This window comes from Melopsittacus undulatus, chromosome 3 (assembly GCF_012275295.1).
Source record: "Melopsittacus undulatus isolate bMelUnd1 chromosome 3, bMelUnd1.mat.Z, whole genome shotgun sequence".
Lineage (NCBI taxonomy): Eukaryota > Metazoa > Chordata > Aves > Psittaciformes > Psittaculidae > Melopsittacus > Melopsittacus undulatus.
The window spans coordinates 98317135-98340234 of record NC_047529.1 but is presented as its reverse complement, the minus strand read 5'-3'; the positions used below and the strand labels follow the sequence as shown (position 1 = coordinate 98340234).

At 39.4% G+C, this 23100-nt stretch overlaps 1 protein-coding gene across 6 annotated transcripts in view; it reads right to left on the bottom strand.

The window, feature by feature from the left end:
- Positions 1-23100, bottom strand: part of LTBP1 (latent transforming growth factor beta binding protein 1) — a 188229-nt gene that overhangs the window by 32560 nt on the left and 132569 nt on the right. For all 6 annotated transcript variants that reach the window (XM_034060293.1, XM_034060292.1, XM_034060295.1 and 3 more), the window contains 5 exons: positions 20186-20305; positions 16777-16899; positions 14593-14715; positions 9876-9998; positions 6537-6662 (listed from right to left, as the gene is read on the bottom strand). In XM_034060293.1, coding sequence (XP_033916184.1) covers positions 6537-6662; positions 9876-9998; positions 14593-14715; positions 16777-16899; positions 20186-20305 — 615 coding nt within the window. The remainder of the gene's footprint in view (positions 1-6536; positions 6663-9875; positions 9999-14592; positions 14716-16776; positions 16900-20185; positions 20306-23100) is intronic.

Genomic DNA, 23100 nt, shown 5'->3' with positions numbered 1-23100 from the left:
TTATACAGTCAACAACATGTGTGAAATTGGACCCACTGTGCCTACCAGAAGAGCTCAAGAGCATGGTTGCATCCACTATGCAGAGGATTTCATTGTGCACAGATCTCATTCCGGCTCTCAGCACAAAAGAGAATTTCATGGTGCATGTCTGGGGGGTGATTCTCTGTGCATTGTGCCTTTTGGCTTTAATCCTGTAAATTTACACAGATGAATAATCTTACTCAGGTAGGCAGAGCATTTACAGTGCCCCCATGCTTTCTGTACTGGCCCTTTCATTTATAGTTCCCATATGTGGTTCACTGGCCTTACAAGTAAGTCATTTGCTTGAGTAAGTCTGTTCTTTGACTCAACTGCTCATCACCCTATAATGAAGCAGTGCAGCTTGTGGCAGAATCTGTAAGTTATAATACACCTGTAAGTGTATTGTGTGTGCTAGGAATGTATTATTTTTATCTTCATTCCAAGTAAGACCAAAACCCAAAGCCATAACCATCTGTAGTCATTAAAGATGTTTTGGTGTGTTTTTCAGGAAGAACATTAACTGAAACTGGGGACCTGCCAGGATAGCAGAATTAGAATCTTCTGCCTTCTAAATTCCTCTGCAGTTTGAAGCAGAGAAATTACTGCTATATTTAATCATAGAATAGTTAGGGTTGGAAAGGACCTTAAGATCATATAGTTCCAACCCCCCTGCCATGAGCAGGGACACCTCACACTAAACCATATCACCCAAGGCTTCATCCAACCTGGCCTTGAACACTGCCAGGGATGGAGCATTCACAATCTCCCTGGGCAACCCATTCCAGTGCCTCACCACCCTAACAGGAAAGTAAATTTCTTCCCTAGGAAACTATTATGACTGTTAAGTAAGGCTGCTGTCTGCTTGGAATTGCCTTCTGTATTGCACCTCAGGGATCATCTTCATTTTAAATGGTGAATAAAGTGATTAGCTTTTGATTTATGATGCAGTCTGCCATTATTCTACCTCCAGCGAAGGCCTTTGGTACTCACTGAACTAAGACGCTGGTGGGACCAAGTCCTGCACTGCCAGAGAGACAACTTCTTTGAACAGTGGAGCAGCGCTGCTGCTTAGTGTCTTTCTCAAAGGTGAGAGTAGGGCTCAAACACAGGCCTCTCTGCTCCTTGAGCCTTTCACAGCTGTCTCAAAGGCCAAGAAAAGTCAGCAAAGATGCACCTCATTCTCCTCCTGACAGTGCTCACCAAGCATGAGCATTTTAAATTGTGTCTTATGCTCAGCTGGAAGGGAATTCTTGGTCTTTAAACCATGTGGTCAACAGGTCCCAAAGCTAACCAAATATTAGCAGCATGTCATTACCATCCACACAGGTTATCTGTTGTGCTGCCCTCTTGCTCCCCAGGTGCTCAAATTCATTCACATATGCTCTGCCTGCCTTAGGGAGAAGCTTTTTTGGGGTCTTGAAAACCAGCTTTTCTTATGAGCTGTGGTTGGGGTCTGAACAGTTTAGAATCCAATCCAGCTAGGCCAGAAGAGACTATGCACAACCTCTTACTGCTGTGCACTATACCTGTGTAACAGATTTTAGTATTTAATCTTGTGATCCTCAGAGTTTCACATATCTGGTCAAAAAATGTGAATACTCTATCTTACTGCCTGTTAAGAAAAGTGAAGTAATTCAAAATGAGTAAACAGTGATGGATTCGACAGATAGGAATTTAAGACAACAGGCAATAATACGGTGTTTGTATTTTCAGTGTCCAGCTATAGTTAAACAACAAAAGTTCCTGAGCTATAAGACAGTTACTCTGTTAAAAGCCTCGACAGCAGGAACTACAACTGGGGATTTTAGAATTACCTAAATTACAGTATTATTTCTCTTCCTTAGTAGCTAAATGTTGAAGGAAACAGATAGGGGAATGGATCACGCAGGTAGTTCTCCAAAGGTAAATTAAGGTCATTGACTAAAAAGCTGCAGAAACAAAACTTGTGATTGCAGCAAGTATCCGAATTTAGTATATAATATAGCCACAGAAGATAGTTTGGTTTTTACAAAGTACACAGTCTGAACATGACTGGATCATTCAGTGTATGGGAAATTACAAAGAAGGTCCAAGCAGCAAATATTTTCCTTTATCTAGACACTTGCTCAAAGGACTCCTGTTTTATACCCAGAAAGTGCATTTCTTTCTTTAATCACCCTGTAGAGCAAGAGGCTTGTAATCAGCAATTCTGTTGCTATATGGGGAAAAACTAAATATGAAACTAATAAACCCTGTGTCTATACAGTGACTAAAGCAGTTCTCTGTAATTAGAACCTGGTTTAGAATCCATGACTCAGTGCTGCTTGCTTTAATCAAAACTCCTTTGATCTAACATCATCAGGTTCTAAAGAAAGGCAAAACGTGTGTGTTCAAGCACACTCCTGCTCAGCTCAACACTGTGTTCCTGTTTTCTGCCAAACTGAACAAGATGAAGGCATGCCTAACCTCAGGTGTGATTTAAATCTCACTGAAATCTACTTACATAGCAAAGTGTCTGGAAGAGGAAGTGTTTTCCAGGACAGTTCTGCAAACTGCTTAGGGGCAGAGGTCTGATTCTGAGACTTCCAGGGCTGCCCATTAACATCCATACATAAAAATCACATAATGAGAAAATTAGAAAAATATGCATTTGAATAAAAACTTTGGCCTTCTAGAGGCAATAATGCTGGATGGTCATTCAACATTACCTTGATGTGGGTAAGAAAGAGATTGTTGTTTTTCCTTTTGTGGTCTTACTTCTCTAACCAGCATCCAGGTAAGTAGTAGTGGATGCCCTAAAACATCTCTGTCACCAGCTGTGAGAAGGCTGGTGAAGTCTGTGATTACTCACTGGGAAATAAAAAGGTAGCTCAGATGGGCCACTGGAGATGTGTACTTGAATCTATGTTTGGCAGGATCCTGAGCTTTCTTGCTTACACATTTAACCAGAGATTTAGTGAAGCTGTGAAGTTGTCTGCTGCATAAAATTTACTCCATGTGACAGATAATACTCTGCCCCAAAAGGAGTCCTAGATTTACCATACTGCTTTCCTAGTTGCCTTGTCTTCCCTATATACAGACAAATGATGGTTCTGACATGCAGTTACAGCAAACATCTATTATCTTAAAATGCATGTGGTGGCAGAAGTAACAGGCACTGTTCGCAGCTCTGCTCTTTGTGTCCCCCATTTTCAGACTACTTAGGTATGCAGACATCTTAAGCAATGGACAATGTAGCATCTTTGTGTACAGATTAGTACATTACTCTTTGATCACAGAATGATTTGTGAATGCCCCATGCAAGTATCCAAAAGGCTCAGACATGTGAGTTATTCAGTGGACTAGTATAGAATGGTAGGATACAAGACAGGAAGTGAGGGGAAAGGAAGAAGCAGAGGTTGGAGAGATCTGTTGGGATGTGCAAGTTATTACCTGTTGAGGCAGGAGGTGAAGCCTGGGACTTGGGGCAGAGAGAGGGAAAAGTGAGAGAGCCACTGAGACATGTATGGGATTGGACGTGGAGACAGAAGAGGCACTTGGGGCAGGGTACTGACTTAAGCACCAGAGAACTTGAGTTTTTGCCAGCCCAGTTGACTAGCAGCCAACTGGGTAAAATGCTGCCTTTACGGGAACACCAGAGAGCTCAACAGGGAGCAAAGGAGTTCTCCAAGAACCTCCTGTTCAGAGAGCCTGGTGCAGCCAAATTGCTGAGCCTGGGGCCAGGTGGCAGTGGAATGTCACTGCCACAACAAGTTTGTCTACACCTTGGAAGAAGACAGTCTCCACAGCTGTTCAGTTTACTTTGGCCAATGGACACAAAAACTCCATGCCAGAACTGAACCACATGGGGTTCTTGAATGTTTTATGTTGCTGTTAGTTTCTGACTTTTCAAAAAAAAAAAAAAAAAGAGTGAAGCTCATACAAAACAAGTCTGGAGATATGGAAAAGCTGCTCCCCAGGTACAAAGAGGTGTGTGAATCCAGCAAAATTTCCTCAGGTTCTTTCTCTGATGGTATAAACAGTTAATCTCACTCACTTAACTAGAAGTAAATTCACAGAGGCACCCAGTGTAAAGAAGAGTAGCTCCTGTGGCTGGAAGCCACATCTTAGTACCTGGCATGTCACAGCTTCTTCTGTTTCTGTTCCTTTTGTTTCATCTTGCCTTTCATATGAAGCAGACACCACTACAAACACTAACACTGATGCCACCAGTGCTGCCTCAAAGTGAGTTTTTTCAACTCTAGAATTGTTTTTATTAAAATGACAGAATGGAGAAACTAACTGTGGTAGGAGTGCTGCTGTTTCAGAAGACTAGAAGTTCCCTTGCTTCGCCAAGTTATTAAAATACTTTTCCAAGTGCTGAATATAAAGTCTGATCTGTATTCCATACACACCACTGATTACTTGTGAAGCATGCTCAACTGGTTTTGTACTTGTTGTTTGATTCTTCACTAAAATGTTCCAAAACTATTCACAGTTCTGGAAATAAGATCTTGTGATTTCATCTTTTTCTATTTAGTAAAAGCTTGGGCTTTTTGTCCTAATGGAGATAGAGAGATTAACTTTGTACTCCATTATATATGATGGTAACCCTTTCCTTGGAACTGTGCTACTTTATCCAGACAGATGGGCTCATTTTTTCTGGTATGTCCCCTAAACTTAGATGTCACTGACTTTTTTTTTTAAAGTTGTGTTTCTATTCAGTTCTGCCTTCTTTAGTTTCTGAGAGTTTGATTTCACAAGGTTAGTAAGTGTTCTTATGACTTTGGTTTGGAATAAAGTGTTTGGTTTCTACTAAAAGCAGGCTGCATTCTTCTCTGACCATTTTTGGTTTAGCTATGCTCAGCAGTGAAGCAAAGCACCTGCTACTTTTCTTGCTGAGAAACTGAAGATATTCGACCATATCCTTTCTAAACACTGGGTGATATATGTACATGCTGCCAAAAGAGTCCATTAAAATGCTTTGGAATTATCTTAATTACTTGAAATCACAAAATACTGTCTTGTCCATCAATCACCTGAGTTACTCAGATTCACTCTATTCAGCCTACTTGACCAGGCTTTTGTCTTGGCAGTAAGAGAGTGTCTCTTTCGACTTATGCCATGATTACAAAATACAGTAAATGTTAAGAGAAGGAAAAGCACTAAAAATACTGCAGAATTCTTCCTGGTTATCAGTAACAACTAAACCACAAATAGTGTATGTGATGTCATACTATATGTAAATATACAGCACTTACTCCCCTTATATCAGCATAACAGTACTTCTGTCAGCAGTGTACTTAATTTCATTTCATTAGCTATTATATTACTAACTATAGCATATAGCAGGTTATAGTTAACCTATATAGTTATATACTAACTATGGCATATAGCAGGTTATATGCCCACTCAGATAATACTGCCATAATGCTTATTACCCTCTGGTAAAAGTAGGGGGAGTAGATGCAACAACAGTCAGAAGTTTCAATACACCTCCGCCAGTGAAGGAAGAACCTTTTCACTATCCCTAAGTGAACTAAGAGAAGAGCTGGGCCATGAAAACCAATCACATATGGATCTATCGGCCTATAATTTGGAACAGAGAACAGCTTGCTTAATTCTTGGATGCTTGGGATCCACTACCTGTAGGTTGTAACAGCAAGCTATGATCTGCTCAGTGCTTCTCCTCTACAAGCATCCTGCTGAACTACTACCATGACTTTTTTTCCCCTTCTGAACTTTTCCCACAAGGCTTCTTGCCTTGAACAGCTCTCTCATCCAAACAGCCATTCATCATCCAGAATGTACATGAGGGGAATTAGAAAGTAAATGAGGGGAATTTTCGTTTCCTGCCAGCATCACTGACTACACAAAACTGCTTATCTTATCTTCTTGGTATCGTTGAGCACAAGTCTCCTTTTCTAAATTCAGTACAGAAGAGCAGCATCACTTGCAAGTGCACGCATGCTATTAACTGGCTTTAGACCTGTAAAGATCTAATTACTATTATTATTTACTCAATTTCTGCCATTTCAAGAAGTTCTTACCCACTGAAACTCATCAGAAGCCTGAGTTCCAAACTCACTTTACAATTTTATATATAGTAAGGATGGAAGAAATAAGATAGAAATAATTTCTCATCTATGAAAATATTTTCGTAATATTGCAGATGTCTACTGTTTTCATATATCTTAACATCAGAATGTCATTTCCTCCCTTGCCACAGTTGGGTCAGGATTCATTTTTTTCACTAATTTGCTGAAAAAAGTGTAATCTACTATTAAGATAGCAAAATTATTAGAAATCAAGAAAAGTAAAATACAGCTTGTAACAAACATTAACTCCATTATGTTGCCCATTTCATGCATTTCCTGTTATACTTCTTAAGATTCAAACAGCAGCATAACATACCAGGCATTTACAAGAAAAAGCACAAAGGACCTTAGACTGCAGAATTAGTAGTGGGTTTGGGGTATCAGACCCAAAATGACCACTTTTCTCGCCCAAGTAACAACAGCAAATCAATAGGAATCCACTACTGTAACTTGCCTCACCTTCACATCTTCGGCCATCTGCAGACACAGAAAAACCCCTCTCACATATGCATTGGTAGGAACCATCTGTGTTTAGACACTCCCCATGAGGTGAACAAAGGTCAGATCTCTCACATTCATTGATATCTGAAAACAGACACATTAATTGCTTTTCAAATCATGATATCCTTAATATTCAGCCTAAGTTTAGTTAGTCTTCAAAACAGCTTAGAATTCCACCAGCTGCAGCTATGCAAACAGCTATGTAAATGGGGCTCATTTCCCAGAGTAACCAAACCTTCTGGGATCATTCTTAAGCTCTGTATAGGCATCAGTATGTTCTGCTGCATCATACTCTCCCTGAATCACTCTCTGTGATGATGAGCAGATGAGAGTGGTTTGTGAGATATCAGTACAAGCTCTGTACTAGCCAACATTTCTTCTGTGTTAGGGGAATTCTCAGACGGCTCCACCTCATTGCTTTCTGACTGCTGCCTGCTGGTCAGCTTGTACATCTGGCTCCATGCATTACCAGCAGGTCTGGACTTGCATCTTTCCCAGTAGGCTGATTTTGTATAATTTCAAGCCAAATGCTGATGGGGAGTGGGAATGTTCCCAAAAGGTTGCTATACAAGAGCCTGTCATCATTGCTTTTCTGGGGGGTTGGTTTTTATTTCTTTGAACACAGAAAGCACTTTTCAAACGCTGTCTTTCAAACTTGTGAATTTAAACCCCAGGCACTGCTTTCGGACTGATCTCTCATCTTAACAACAAAACCTGCCATCAGTGCTTAAGGACTGCATTCAGTCATTAAGGAGGTACTGCTTTCACATGAATTACCATTCATATTGTAAATTCTCTTTTGCATTTTGCTTTACAAAAACCTACTAAGAAGTTTTCAACATCATGCTGAGATCAAACACGAAGTTACAAACAAAACTTACACATGTAGCTCATCCATCCATCACAGATACTAGAATTTCTTATTCTTAACTGTGTCTTTTGTTGCTTAGATTCTGGCCATTGTTACAGCCATACAAAACACTTCACAGTAGACAGGATTTTCACAGACTGGAGAAATTATGATTTCAATATCATCATTTCAAGGCCCATGACACCCATTACAGAGTTCTCTTTAGATGCAGACTGATTTTGTCCCGTGTGTAAGCTTTCTAGGCCAGTGTCCTGGAAAGCTTACACACGGGACAAAACCAGTCTGCGGAAAGAACAGAGGCAGCTCAGGGAACGGTATTTATTATCTGTGTGAGGTGCACAGGGAAAAGTCAGTGCACTGTGCTTCACACAACACCTACATGTATAAAGTTTTCTCTGAATCCACAGTAAATGCAGACCAGTGGCACACTTCCTGAAAATCTCTGAAAGTCAGGTAAGGTGGCAGATCACTGACAGGGGAAGTCCAGTGTGTTCTAGGAATCACCCTGTTCTCAAGACTAAGCTGTCAGATTCCTACAGCTGCCAAACCAGCTGGTTACACAAGTAGACTGATGTATTAAAAGATAAGAAAATTAACAATGTTAGGGAAATGGAGTATAATTTATCTGAAAGAGCAAACTGCTCCCTTTCTAATGTTTTGGACTCTTTGCAGATTTGCTTCTTACCAAAACACATTTCTAACTCCTAGTCTAGTCCGGATTCAACTTGCAGACACTGCATTCTATGATAACTTTACCAGTTTAATTCAATAGCTTTCTACTTTCAGTTATTGTTTCCTTTGAACTTAATAAGGCTATGTTCAAGTCATCTCTCTTTTTTTTATAACAAAACCCCCAGTTTAAAAGCATTCAATCCATTCCCTTCCCCTGGCCATCAGTTTTCTTGGGTTCGTCTCTGACTGCTCAGCATCCATTTTGAACTGTGCGCACCAGAATGTCAGTGTACAACAATGTGCTAAGAGCAGCTGTATCAGTGCAAACTAGAGGGAAACAAACCTTGATTACTCCTGCTGGATATTCTGATTTTTCAGTCTTCTGGGGAGTGCGCTAGCCCTACTGGCCATAGGGTTGCACTGGAAGCTCATATTCAGCGGAGTGTCGTGACCCCTAAATCCTTCTCAGTAACCATTCCCGGAAGGAAGACCACTGTCCTACAAGCATGACTGGGATCCCTTTTTCAATATAGATAGAGATATATTGAAATGCATATTGTTTGCTCACTTGGCACTAGTGGCCTGTTATCTGGATCTCCTGCCATGTATCTAATATCTCCAGGTAAGCTTTCTCAAAAAATGTTACATGTTTTTTTTTCTTGCTATTACAGAACCCTCACAGAATCAACTTTCAGTCATTTCAAAATGTCTCTTTCTAGCTGACACTTAAAATATTTGGAAAGTACTGTTGAAATGTAAAGAAGTTATCATTTGCGATACAAGTATGGCTAGCCTTGTCCAGTGCAAAATACAGGACAAGAAAATATACTGAACATACCCATCCTTGGCAAATAAAAATCCTACCATTGCATCCTGTAAGAGCTTAACAAGTTCTCAGCCCAGTAAAAAAAGTCTAACCATGCTCAGTTCTGCTAGCCAAAGGTCCCCCTTTATTGTTCTTTCACTGCATCCAGTTTCTTGCTATTCTAACATGTCAGTATTCATCGTATCAACTCCTCCTTTCTTCCACTTATTTTGATGTTGATCTGGCTATTTCTCCAGCAGGCTCACTCCCCTCTAGGGCAAGCTTTTATTTCCCAGGGTTGGTGGTTTTCTTTCTTAAGTGTGGTGCTCTTACCTGAAATGGATTCTTAATTTTCATTCATATTTTTCTGTTAAAAATACTGTCAATACTGTCTGTCCCTTGGTTGGCTTATAAGTACTTCCTGTTTTGTTATATTTATCCACTTAAAAATGAAGCCTATATACTACTACTTTATACAGTGAAGAGAATAGAGTACTATCAAATCTGGCTTTGATTTATAGTTTGCAATCAATTCTCTTTTATCTGCTAAAGCAAGGTCTAATAGGTCACTTCCTTATGTTGAATGCAACATTTTCTGAATTAGAAAGCAGTCACACACAATACTCAGAACCTTTACAGCAAATTTACTGTTGGTTGCACAAGGTCTTCAACATAGACCAGCTGGAAATCAGACTCTCAGCTCAAGTCTAAACTGTGTATTAGAGGGGTGCCAAGGAAAAGTCCAATCTTCTGCTCCCGAGACTTTAGCCTCTTGAAAAAGTTTCTCAGCATATATTTACAAAGACAAACAGAAAATGGGAAAAAGAAGTACTACAATTTACAAATGAGTTTCTCTCCCTTAGCATGATCTGTGACTATCACAAGTTATGCTTACAAACTTGCACATTTATTATAATGATCCAGGTACTTTTTTATAGCTACTTCATACCTTGACATCCCCTATTTGCTATCTGCTGGAAACCATCTGGGCAAGTGCATTTGTAAGACCCGTCAGTGTTAATGCAATTTCCTCGAAGGCAAATATCACTGTCTTGCAGGCATTCATCAATATCTGAAACAAAAATATTATTGAATTATTAGATACTGCAAAAACTGATAAAACTTAGATATTAACATAGCAGTTTGAAGCTACAATGCCCTATAATAACCATGTGCGCATGTGTGGAAATCATTAAGCTTTAGGATGTCCATTTAATTCTCCTTTCATGATATTGTCAGACTTCTTGTATGTCTAGAGAGCTTTGAGTTTGTATGTCATTTATTCCTAGCAAATACACCTAATGTGCCATCTGCATCTCTCATGAAAGCTATCATAACAAATCTTTACACCACTCTTTACCCTACTCCAATGGTGACCATGGTGTTACAGTAATGCTGTTAACAAGAAACCCAAGCAGCTGTACATTTAGAAGACAGATACTGAAATTGCCTAATAATGCAAAACATGCAATAGGCATCTCTGGACATGTTTAGAGCACTACACAGAGATCCCTAAGCTGGAAGTGATCTGACTCAGATGGCATCCAGAGTATGGGCAAGCTAAAGCAGAGCTGGTGTGTCATACACCAGACAAGACATGCCTGCAGAGACTAAACAACCACGTGGATAGGAGGCTTGTAGGATAGAAACCACACCGCACATACTGATGTGTCAACAGTTACAGTCTCATGCAGTTCATGAGATGCAATAAAGCCATTTCACAGGCTTAGCAGCTTGGTTCCGAAGCTGAAAAGCTGCTTTTGCATAGTGCAGCATCCAAGCCATAAATCCAGGTCCAGAGTCAGGGAATGCAGTCTACCTCCCTGCTTCCTGTACCCTACATTCTCAGCACCAAGCCTCAGGCGTGCAGACTGTGTCTTGATATCCATGGGATGAATGTTTTGACTGACACATAGAAGGGCAAGTTTCAGGATACAAACCAGATACAAAGTAACCAAATATTTCAAGAACTGGCATTGTTCCCACCTAAAGCCTTCAGGTTGTCTTTCAAAGGGCTTAAAAGCAACCTAATGGAGGAAACAGAGCTCAGCTCTGTTAATCCTGTGGGTACACGATTAACTCAGCAAGTGCCTATCCTCCAGCAGTATTATACACTTTTTTTCACTACAGCTGAAGGTCACAAAGCATTTGGTGACTGTGCCTCCAAGTTTTAAAAGCAAACAGAAAGTGAAAGTCAAATAAAAGAAGCATCTGAGAAGCAATTTCCCCCTGCCTTCGCAGTGCCCTACCTCATAATTCACTGAGTCTATTGCTCAGATAATGCAGATAGTTTCCTTTGAAAAACAGTTATCAAAGACTTTTTCCACTGCCTTTGACTATTCTCATTTCTTAAGCATGGATTCTAACTGATTAGAATTGTAACTTTTCCCTGTGTTGCAGGAATGAAAAACAACTGTAATTAAAAATGAGGACATGCCCTCATTTCTACACTTATCTCCGGAAAGCCCACACTGTATCAGACTGCAATTATCCTTGGGATTTAATCTGTTTGATAAAAATAAGAAATAGGGATAGCTTTTTTAGATAAGTGAATGTTATTGCAGATAAAACTGCACTTAATGCTGACAAAGTTGTGATCTTTTGATAACCACATGTTTTATAATAATTTTTGAACTGAGAAATAAATTGTGGCTTATTTAAAACAGCAATTAATTTTGACTAGGAACATGAGGGAAAAAAAATGAACGACTCCCTTGTGCTGAGTTAATGCCAAGTCTCACAACAAGAAGGCGTCTTCCGCCAAATTCAGTCAAAACTCATTATTTTCCATATAGGATGCATATCTCCCACTCTAAAATGCTACTTTTCACAGGTCCTATGGTTGCTGCTTAAGAATGTCCAGAAAAGTCAGAGACAGTAACTGATGCTTGAGATCTTCAGTGCTTTTTACTACCCTTTAAATGTGCATGTCCTGAGCATTTTGGCTAGCAGAATCTTTGTAGGCTCCTAGGAGAACAGTAGAGCCTCCTGTGCTTCAGACAGATTCTTTTCCAGTAACCCAAGTTCTTTGAGATGTATAGTTGACATGTAAGCCCAGCTGATACACATTTATACATCATGTCTGTTGTGACAAGGCCACAGGTTCGCTCACTTTGCGCTCCCTCATTTTCAGGGCAACACAGCATAAAGTCTTAATGTCACTTCATCTCAACACGATGCTGAATGAGAACATAAGGCAGATAGAATATAAACATACACATGCTCATGCATCTTGAAGATCTCTGACTACTAGGAAATAACTTCTCTTTCTGTCTTCATGTAGAAGGTTGTATGTATAGCACACCTCAGGATGGTGGGATGTAGTTCCAGGCTACTAATTTCCAAGCAGACAATAGCAAGTCTCTACAGGTACTCTGGCCTTGTGTTACAAGGTATACAGGCATACCACTCTGTCATTGGGGGAAGAAGCCAAAAGATGTGGTTACAGACTGGTGCAAATGAGACAAAGACCCTGAGATGAGGAAGTAGTTTTACGCTTTTTCCTTGTATGATCCAATCCATCTTCTTTGGCCTTGAGAGCTTCCTAAATTACTATTTCTTGAAAACTGCCCTTGAACAGGAGCAAGGAAGAGAAGATGATAAAGCATGAATTTGCCCTGAGAGGCCACTGCATAGTGATGGAGAGCATCAACAGTTCCCATGACTACTTGGCTGTATGAAATGTGCCAAAGCAGTCTGAAGAGAAGTTCTGACAACATTTAGTCCTCAGCTACAATGGATTTAAATTAATTTCTGTATTTCATTTGCTCTTCTTCACTACAAGATGGTTTAACTCACCATTTCATATACTTACACATGCTAACAGCATTTACTAATTCAAAACCTCTCTCTGCAGACTTGATGGTTTGTAACACTTCTTGCTGAGGAACCAAAAATGCTTGAAACAGTTATGTATCCCACTCTCTCACCATCTCCCTCTGCTATGCAGAAGAAAGAAACAACCTTTTATTATTGAAGGTGAACAAGATAAGAACTCATAAACTGAACTGCAGCAACAGAAGATTACCATCACACACTTGGGAAAGAAGAAAATCTAACACAAGGACAACAAAGCACTGCACAGGCTGCTTGAAGAGATGTTTGGAATCTCATCTGCTGAAGCCTGCTCAGAGCAGGTTAGATTGGTACCTGTCAGGAGTGGCACCATGCGGTCTGTTCTGCCTCTGGGAGGCAGGATGGACCAGTGATCCACTCCATCACATTTTTCTTTGATTCTTGACACAGTATCTCTGCATCTGTTGCAACTCATGAAGTCATGTGAGAGCAAAATTCTTTGTCAGAATTCTTTGAATTCTAGTGCCATGCATCATCAGCCCACATTTCTTGAAGCTGATGCAAGTGATGCTGGTATTCACCAGGAACTCTGAGAAGATTGTGTTAAGTTCTTCTGTGACCAGATTATCCAGTACCAAAGAGGATCGCAGTGCTGAGGAGATTTTGTAAGATATTCTTATTCCTAGTTGGTGAAAACTTCAAGAGATGCTTTGATTACAAAGTCTGGCTTGATATTACAGGCTTTGACTTGAGAAGACACCTTTTTGACTGTCTCACAGGGAATTGGCTCTTCTGCCTGGATCACTTGAAGAGTTCCTGACCTATTGCTGTGGGAGAGAAGGTGGGAACTGCTTTCTAGAGTGCTGTGTGGAGGATAACCTAGCAGCAGTACACTATTAGGTAAAACAGCAGTGGGAAACTGTGTATTCCATGGTAGCAGCTACAGAAAGCACACCAGATACTGGAAAGCTTTCATGTGCAAATACCACATGTATGGTGAGTATTTAACTGGGAGTTTTTTTCTCCTCCCTCACTCCTAGGGTGAGATAAGGAAGCAACTGAGGTACAGTCTTTCCTGAAATTCACTAAGTAACCTTATATGCTCAAGGTGACCATGACTAGCACAGCAGACTGACCATATCAGGTGGTATAGGCAACAATGGAGAAGAGGAAGTAGCTTTGAAATAATTCATTAGAAAAAACCTGTTTGCCAATTAGTGGACAATTAAATTGTTCTCCTAGAGAGTTAATGAATGTTTGTGGTTTCTGTAACACAGAATTTCTCCCTACATTTACTGTACCTCTTTCACCTCTTATTTTTGTTTTTACAAGCTCAGTATGCAGACTGCCTTCTGAGACAGTGAAAGCTGTGAGCTCTAGCAGATCCCCCTGGAGCTCATCTTATACTAAATTCTTTCCTGCCAGTGCACATGTGGAATTGTGGTGGCTGGCTACAGGTTCCTAAACCCAGCTGGAGAAGGAGTTTTAACTTAGCAGGGCCCCATGTGAATAATATATGCTGGCAGAAGCTTTTGTAATACAGAACCTCTGTGTCAGAATTTGAACAACAAGGGTTGGAAAGACTTAATTGTTTTTGGTAATAATGTCCACTGCTCTTCCAATCTTACTGTTGGAAATGCATGTGCTGATTTCTTGTATGTGGAAAGATGACAGGGACTATTTCTAAGAATCCATTAAATACGTGCCTGTGTAGGTGGGGACTGTTGAATGGTTGACAGTAAAGCACAGAGAAAGAAACAGAAGCAGTCTGTCTTTCTGCCCCATTATCAAAAGGGTTCATGCCTATAGCTGAAATTCTCAAGATCTCATTGAAAAAAAAATGAATCAGTATCTTAAGTCCACAAGCTTACCTTCACACTGATCTCCAGTGAATGACAGTGTGTAGCCTTGACTACAAATACATCTGAAAGATCCTTCTGTGTTCCTGCAGCGTCCATTTGTACAAAGTGATCGGTGCTGGCATTCGTCTATATCTGTAGCAGAAGAGACAGTGAAATCATAACACATCCGAAAATGCCAGTCACTAATCAAGTGGTACAATAACAATTCAGAACAAAACAGCAGTGTTAGTATCCAGTACTGCTTCCCTCATTCTTATTTATTAACAAATACAGACAGTGTGTAATGTGTAAAAAATATGAAACTGCAGACTGGATGCTTTCCTTGTAGTGACTGCATTCAGCATTCTCTCCTGTAGTGTCAGTATATATCCCTCAATCCACAAACGCATACACGCACACAAATACACACTCAGGCTGCTTGAGAGCTGCTTTTGTTTCTTTTTTATCTGGCAAAGGTAACAACCCAGACACTCCAGTGAGTCAGCAAAACCCACAAAATACTTTCCAGCAGAATCACCACCTTTTAACAGGGTGTGGTTTTCAGATGCACACTGACAGGCTGTTCTCCTATTAAGTTGTAACTTAAGGCTCCTTTAAATACTTCCTTGTAACAGTATTAATCCTCTAAATATGGGAAAATGTCTCTTTGCTTCCACAACCAGTGCTAATCCCTCAGCGCTTCAGTTCTTACAAACTGGTGTCAGCCTGGGTTAACAGATGGACTTGAACATCAAACTGAAATTTTCCTATGAAAAAACCCAAAATACTGGAGGGGAATGGCACTTTGAATTCAGAACACAGCACATGTCTTGTTTGAGCTAGGAAGCCTGTTTTCCCTCCCTTGTTTATAAAATACTTGTTAAAGAACAGTAATTAAATTGATACGGTATGTTCTTAGTCACTTCTAGGATTTAGACACGGCTGAATGTCTTTCTGAAAATATTCTCCAATTCAAACAGGAGAAAGTTACTCAATGAGGTTTTTCAGGTCTGTGTTATGGCTACATCGTCTGACCTCTTGAGTGATGGTCCCTTGCGACCACAGAAGTTTTGAATTTAAGGATCACTGAAACCTGCAGGGCTGCATGAAGCATCTGGGCACGTGTACGGGTCCTTACTTTAGAAGGCTGCACTTTAAGAAGAACAGTCTGCTCATGCCAGCTCAGCTTGGCAAGGGCCCTTTTCCATGAAGGCTCAGAGGAAGCAGTCAAACTTTGTCTACATAGTTTCCCCAAGACCAGTCTGCTGTGTGTCCTGGACAGCACATTTAACTCGCTCAAGACACTTCACTTACACTGATGTTTTGTTTCAAACTTCCTGACAAAGTTATATGAACGATCATTTAGTTTTACTGTATTATTTTTAGCACTCAGAAGTCTGAAAGTGTTTGGTGCTATACACAGACACTTAGGAAAGCGTAGGGGGAAGGGAAAAGAAGAAAAAACAACATCTGACAAAGACATGTTCAGGTTTCTGTGGACTTCCACAGCTTAGAGACATTCTCCCAGATTTTTACGTTTGGGGAGAAGTTTCAGTAAGTCCCCTCTCCCTAAGGATAAGGATATTAATTCCCCCTGCAGACACCGTAGGCTCTCTCTTACATTACTCTCCTCTGACTTCAGACCTAAATTTGTTCTACCGGAGCAGTCCAGATGTGAATTTTGTTGAAGCAATGTGGAACCTGACACTTCAGGAGGTACAGGTTCTGTTCTCAGAAATAAGACACCAAACCTTCTCTCTCCTAATGTACTATTTGAAAAGCAGTGACACCAATGAGGCATCAGCTCAGTGTTAACTGACACTACTGGGTTCCAAGAGGATACAGGCTGGGTTTTTTTTTATTCCACCTACCCACATGAAAGAAAAAAAAGGTAGATAGAAAGAAAAGCAATTAAGGCAGTGAAAGCCACTATTTCCAAACCTCCAAAATGCTGAAGATGCCAAGAATTTGCAGAAATTCCTATTTAGCAATATAAATATGACTACATATTCTTGATTTGCCTTATAACAAACAGCAGAATCTTCAATATGATCAATGAAGCCATAAAATAGAAATACATATTCTTACATTGTTGGTTATTTAGCTTCAGTATTGTACATTTGTTGATTCTCTGTTGAAAGGAATACTGTTAGATGAAAAATACTACCTAAAAGGTAAGTGCAACCTAATGAATTTTAGTTGTATTTTTCCTACCTTCACATTGATCCTCTGAAGCAGAGAGTTTGAAACCTTGGCCACAAATACATCTGAAAGATCCCTCTGTATTTTCACAACGACCATTTGTACAGAGATTGCCATACTGACATTCATCTATATCTGTGAATACAAAGAAAGCAGAAGCATTTAACTAACTTGGGTACAACCATCTTTCAGCTTGGGAATTTATCCAGATTCTGCCATAAGCACAGTTGTAATCAGTTTCCCTGCATATTTTGAACTTGACAATTCTGTATCAATTTTAAAAAAGGATTTGAACTTGAGCTGCCCCTTGCTCAAGCACTCAACTATGCTCAGAGCCCACATGACAAAAATGATAGTTTCATCCCTGTACTACAAGGCCTGCAGTAACAAGCCTTTTTCCTTTTTTTTTTAACAGGAGTTGAACTGTGAACTCTGTCCACATCATCCTTACCTGAATAACATTATTTTGCCCATAATTTCCCCTTAAAATTAGCTAATTAAATTAAATTAGCTTAAGTCAGTATGGCTTTAGTATAGAGAAGAGGTCAGCTAATGTTGGTATATTCATTCTTGCACTACACAGATTTACTCCGAGGATATGTACCTGTGATGAATGAACTAGTAGCCATTATCACTAATTCTTCTGCTATTGCAAGGAACCATTCAGAAAACAGTCAGAAAAGAGTCCAGCCAGCTAATGCTGGCAAGGCTGTGTTGGAAGGTGTTCTCTCTGGCATCATTTTTAAAACATGTGCGCTGGTCAAAATCCCTCAGCCTTCTGCCTCCACTTGTTTACCTGGAGCTTACCTGTGGGGAACAGGCAGGTCCTCTCAGAAGCCAGGACAGACCTCAACCATATTTTCTGCCATTGAGTTTTTCCTGCATTTTTTAAGCTAGCTCTTATGTACAGCTCTTATTCTTAGCTCTTATTCTATACCCTAATGTACAGGATTTAGAGGAGTTCTCCAGTGCATAACTGGAGACTATAAGAAACACATGCACATGTGGGAACTTTGTAGATGACATTTTTCAAATTGACTTAAAGGAGGCAGGTTTTAAAGGACTTAGCTGACACCTGAGGAATTTCAAGGGGATTTCCATAATTCATGCTGGTCCCTTTGTAATGCTGCTCTACATAGGGAACAAGGAACTCCAGTGGATTATGGCCTTGTAACAGAATTCTCTCCTCCTGATTGCAAATCATCCTTTATATACAGGAGGACTCAAAAGAAACTTTCTTTCTGTAAGCTAGCCCACAGATACCTACTTTTATCATTCTCTGAAAGAAGTATCTTTAGCAACATGAAAATAGCTCTGTGACTATTTAAGAATAATTTTCAAGAATTTCTTGAGGAAACACATATATAAATAACATCTTATGTTACAAAGCCATACAGAATTAATTTAGTATCCAAAATAGTCAATACTGGCCTTTTCCTGGAGTGTTTTTAATTTTTTTTTTTTTGTTAAGAAAAAGCTTAATTTTCAAGTTTTCTTTATTTATTTTGGGGATGGAGTTAATAGCAAGCAGGTGTCCCTGCTTGTGTAGAAAAAGCTGTATTTCATAACTTCACCGATGAAGAAGAAGAATTACACCTTATTTATTTTCATGTGCCAGAAATCATATTACTCCTAATTATCCTGTCTTTTGTCACCACAAAGCACACAAAATCAACGAAAGATAAAACTACTGACTATTTGAGGTGCTCAAGCTATTTAAGGCAGCTGTAACACAGGGAGAGCTGGAAAAAGATTAGAGGTCTTAAATCATCAGCATAGCTCTTACTAGCTATTGCAAATATCTGCAGTAACTATTTTCCTCATATATGTTTATGGTTCATGGCTTTTTACAATCTCCTGTACAATTTGACTTTGACAAAGCCCATCTTTCCCCAGGCACAAATGAAATCACTATTATTGTCCGAATTTCAAATGACCCACAGATCTTGTTTCCTTGCTTGAGCCTCTAACTACACAAAAAAGATGCCCTGTTGCAGCCTGACCAAGAACATGAAGTAACATCCTCCAAGGAGGTGACAGCACAGATCCACAGGTGCTCTGCTATGGCAGTTCAGTAGGCAAGACTAATTCTCAGATCCCTACTGTCACAAAACATGCTCGCTCAACAAAACACCACCTTTGTTCTCAGTGTATATGATCAATGCTCTAATTCAAGAATTTGTTAAAACACAGAGAACTCAGCAATCATGGAAGATCACAATATCAACAGCAAAGAACCGCTGAACTGTTGCAGTAGACTTTCTGAAAAGTGACCTAGACTAACAGCAGAAAGAAATGAATTAATGGAACAATGGACCTAAATACTCTTCATAGATAACTTGGGAAATATTTTCCTTTCCAGTGTATTTAAACTGTACCATATTGCAAAGCTACAGACTTGAGACAAACTATCTGCATTACGTTTTCCAAAATACGTATGGCTCATTTCCAACATGATGTAAGTCTAGCATAAACAGAAAATGAAGACTGATCACATCACTAATGATGTGAGAGAGATGTCTAGGCTTAGAACATTTCATAAAACAAAGGAAAAATGGTAACTACATGCAGTAATACAAGGAAAAAATTATTAGCAACTTGGAACCAAGACTTACCCCTTATATGGCTTAGTTTTGTTCTGTAAATCAGAGCAGAACAGTGACTTTTTTTAATCTCATTCTGCTCCTACTAACCTGGTTAGCATGAACAAAACAAGTGAAAACTATGCCATGGGATTTTCAACCAGGCTACTTTCATGAATAGGTACAGAAATCAAGCTTGATGTCAGGCAAGAACACAAAATTAAGTCAACATTAGATTTTCTGGAAAAGGAATTAAGTAAGGGAAAACCTTTCTAAGATAGTGCATGTGCCACACTCTTTGCAAGGGCAGCAGGAATCCAGATAAGTGGGAAGGAGCAAACGAAAGATGAACGTGGAGTAATGGGTGCTATATGAACTGTGAGACAAGCTGCTTTAGGATGTGCTAATGTTTTGCTGGAAGTACAGATAATTTTTATGAACATGCTTTGTGTGAGCAAACTCCCATGTCCTATTAAAAAGCCTGTCAGTCACACTAATATATTAGCATCCATGCTTTTCCCATTTGCTAATACCTTCAAGCAATGGCGTACTACCATTTCACTAATAAAACATCCCTTTCAGTTTCATATTTTCTATTTCAAGAGTTTTGATTTGTAATTATGATTGTATTGTTTGCAGTCTAGATTCAATATTTATCTACAGTAAAACACAATTTCTTCCTCTATACTGTGTCTGAGAACAAGGTAATTTAAAAAATCTCATATTTTCAATTGATGAAATGGGGACCCAGGTCACAGTGCTGTCATCAGGTTGAAACAGGAAATACAGCATCTCATAACAAGCACTATAACTGGAGATTCAAAGAGTACTGAACATACCATGGCACTTCCCGTTCCAGCCTCTGAATCCCACTCTGCAAGGAATGCACTGGTAAGAGCCAGGAGCATTAACGCACTGTGCATCTGGACAAGTAGCTGGAGTCAGACATTCATCAATGTCTTCAAAAGAGAAGATAATAAGAAATACCAGTCAAAGCCATAACAGAACACTGAACAATAAACTAATCTGTTTATTCTTACTGTGCTCATGTTGTACTGATACATTTACAGTATGTACTTTTATCTGTTAAAGACCCCGGAATATACAAGTTCTCACAGATCAGTACCAGCGAAAGGACATCTCTGAGAAATAAATCAGGTCATAGTATCATAACAACTGAATCTGAATTTTCTGTTATACTGTGATTCTTTGGTAGGCCCTCCATAACATATAGCAGATCACATTTCCAGCTTAGGTAAGTAAGAATAACTTTGCTTACATCACCCCTTTACCATATTGAAGTGTCCAGAGGTTCTTCCTATAGTCAGTCTCAAGAGACTTCAGAAGTGCATTACAACAACAATGCACTTCCTCTGGCTTCTCAAAGCAAAGTGCGATTTGGTATTCAGAGTTCTAGAGCTATGCTGCATGCAAATATGTAGACTACAAATTTAATTGTGTGAATGTAAATCAAAGATGTTTAGAGAGAATAAGGAATTATTTATGTCTGAAAGAAGGCACTAGCAACACACATTACTGAGGCTGGCAATGTTTAGGGTGATATAGGGAACTGTTGAATTAGAAGGTTTCCTAGTTTATCCGTGAAAAACAAGAGGTATGTCCTGAAACACTGATAGACCTTATGTCCTGGCTCTGAGCATCTACTAAGAATTTCTTATCCTGTCCCAAAACAAACCAACAATAAATACAATATATACAACCTAAAGGAGACTGCATACCAAAATTATATTCAAAGACAAGTTGCTGCCAAGTGACTGATGGTCAGATGATGGAATTTAAACAGCTTGGGCAGCCTCATTCCAGCCCTGATTATCATTTTATAATATGGTCCTTGATTACACAGTAATTATCTTTCCTACCAAATACTTGCTTCATGTAGTACACAGGCTAATGAAATTGCCAGTCACCTGTAAACCCAGCTTCCTAAGCTCCTCTCCTCACCCTGCCTCAAGCCGACCAGCTGTGCCTTCTGCAATTGACTACCACTCCAAAAGAGATAGCAGGGAGGCAATTAACTCCTAGTTTTAGGAACAAGCTACAGAGAAGTAAAGTAGCCTCTAACACCTGTAATTTAACTGGCAGTACTCCAAACTTCAGAGAATTGGACATCCAATTCCAAACAACTCACCGGGTGTGGGCAATTCACAGTTTCTGATAGAATCACGATTGTTCAGCTGAGAATACTTCCTCACACAAACAGCAACAGCCCCTTCAGCCACTACAATGCAGGCCTGCAAGCATTTCCCAGTGCAACTGCTGTGAGATTTTTTTTATTTAATTAAAGAAAATCCACTTTGGATGAAGCCAAAGACCTGTCCCAACACTGATGAAACCTGTTCTTAGGACTACATGCAATGTATCTGCCCTCAAATCACACAACATGAATGAAGTATCTGGTACAGAAATTTCAGTCAAAATAAAGTCTAAATGCTGTAAAGCTTAAAGAAATCACAATATTTTATAGGAAAACTTAATTGTATGCAATAATGTTCAACTATGCATGTAACACTGTTCTACATAAACAACAGGCTGTGAAACAATATATACACACTTAGTGTTTCCCAGGCTAGGCCCACAACAGAGCTTGTGTCAGTATATCTCGAAGGCAGAATGAAGATAGGATGAGGAAGAGTAAGCGGACTGTGTGTATTGAGTGCAGCTTGGAGGATTCTTGCCTTTGTTTTTGAAGTGTAGAGGAGGTAGAAAGAAATTATTTGTGGAATCTGGAATCTTTCAGTAGGTGACTATAACGTGTAGGTGTAATGACATGGTGAAATGATTCCCCGAATGTGTCATTTCCTTGGTTTGATGGATTTAGTGTTAGTATGGGTTTTCCCTTAAGCAACTTCAAATAACTTTCATCAAAGAATTTTGTTTCAAAAATTAAATGTTAATGTTAATGTTACATTAAATGACAGAGGACTACCACTACAGTACTTAAAATACAAGCTAATAAGAAATTTGACACACTGTGATATTCTGATTGCTAGCATATTTTAATCACAGATTCCCTACTGGCAGAGAAGATTTGGAAAAAGTAATTGCAAGAGTGGACTGTGTGAAATATTTATCTAAAAAACAAAAGGTCTGAAGAGAAAGCAGAATCTTTTAGCAATGTTCAGAGCAGCAAATATATCCACGGCAGCTTTAAGTTGCTTATTTGCTAGGCAACCTAACATGTTAGCAATTTTATTCTGTCCTAGATAACTTAGACTAAAGCATGAACAAAACTATGTTTAAAATGAAATGGCTGCTTGTGGTTTTTAGTTCACAATTCAAGTTGAAAAATGAAAGATGAAAAAGGAACAGCAAAAAAGGCAAAAATATGCTGAAAAATAATATGATGTTTCTAAGGTCAGATGTCCTAGGATCTTCTGCAACATGAAATACCTTCCAGTATACATTTCCAAATTTAAAAAAGTCCACTTATCATTTGCTGCCTGTTATACGATGGGACAACCAGCCTTCAGAGGGAAGGACTAACAATGAAGTTAAGAGATTTTATGGCAAGAGCTGTTAAAATAGCAGTCCTATGATGGTTCTGTCCATAGTGGGGGAACTCCTCTGCAGCACCTTAAATCTAAATGATAGGAACTGCATTGCGGTTCCAGGCATCAAATAACTGAAAAGGTTGGAGAGTACTCAAAAAGGTTTCCTGTTTAAGACGGCAGACTTCTGAGAATTCTCCCTTTGCAGCTCAAAGCTGCAGTGCTAAGCCCCCCTTGAACAGCAG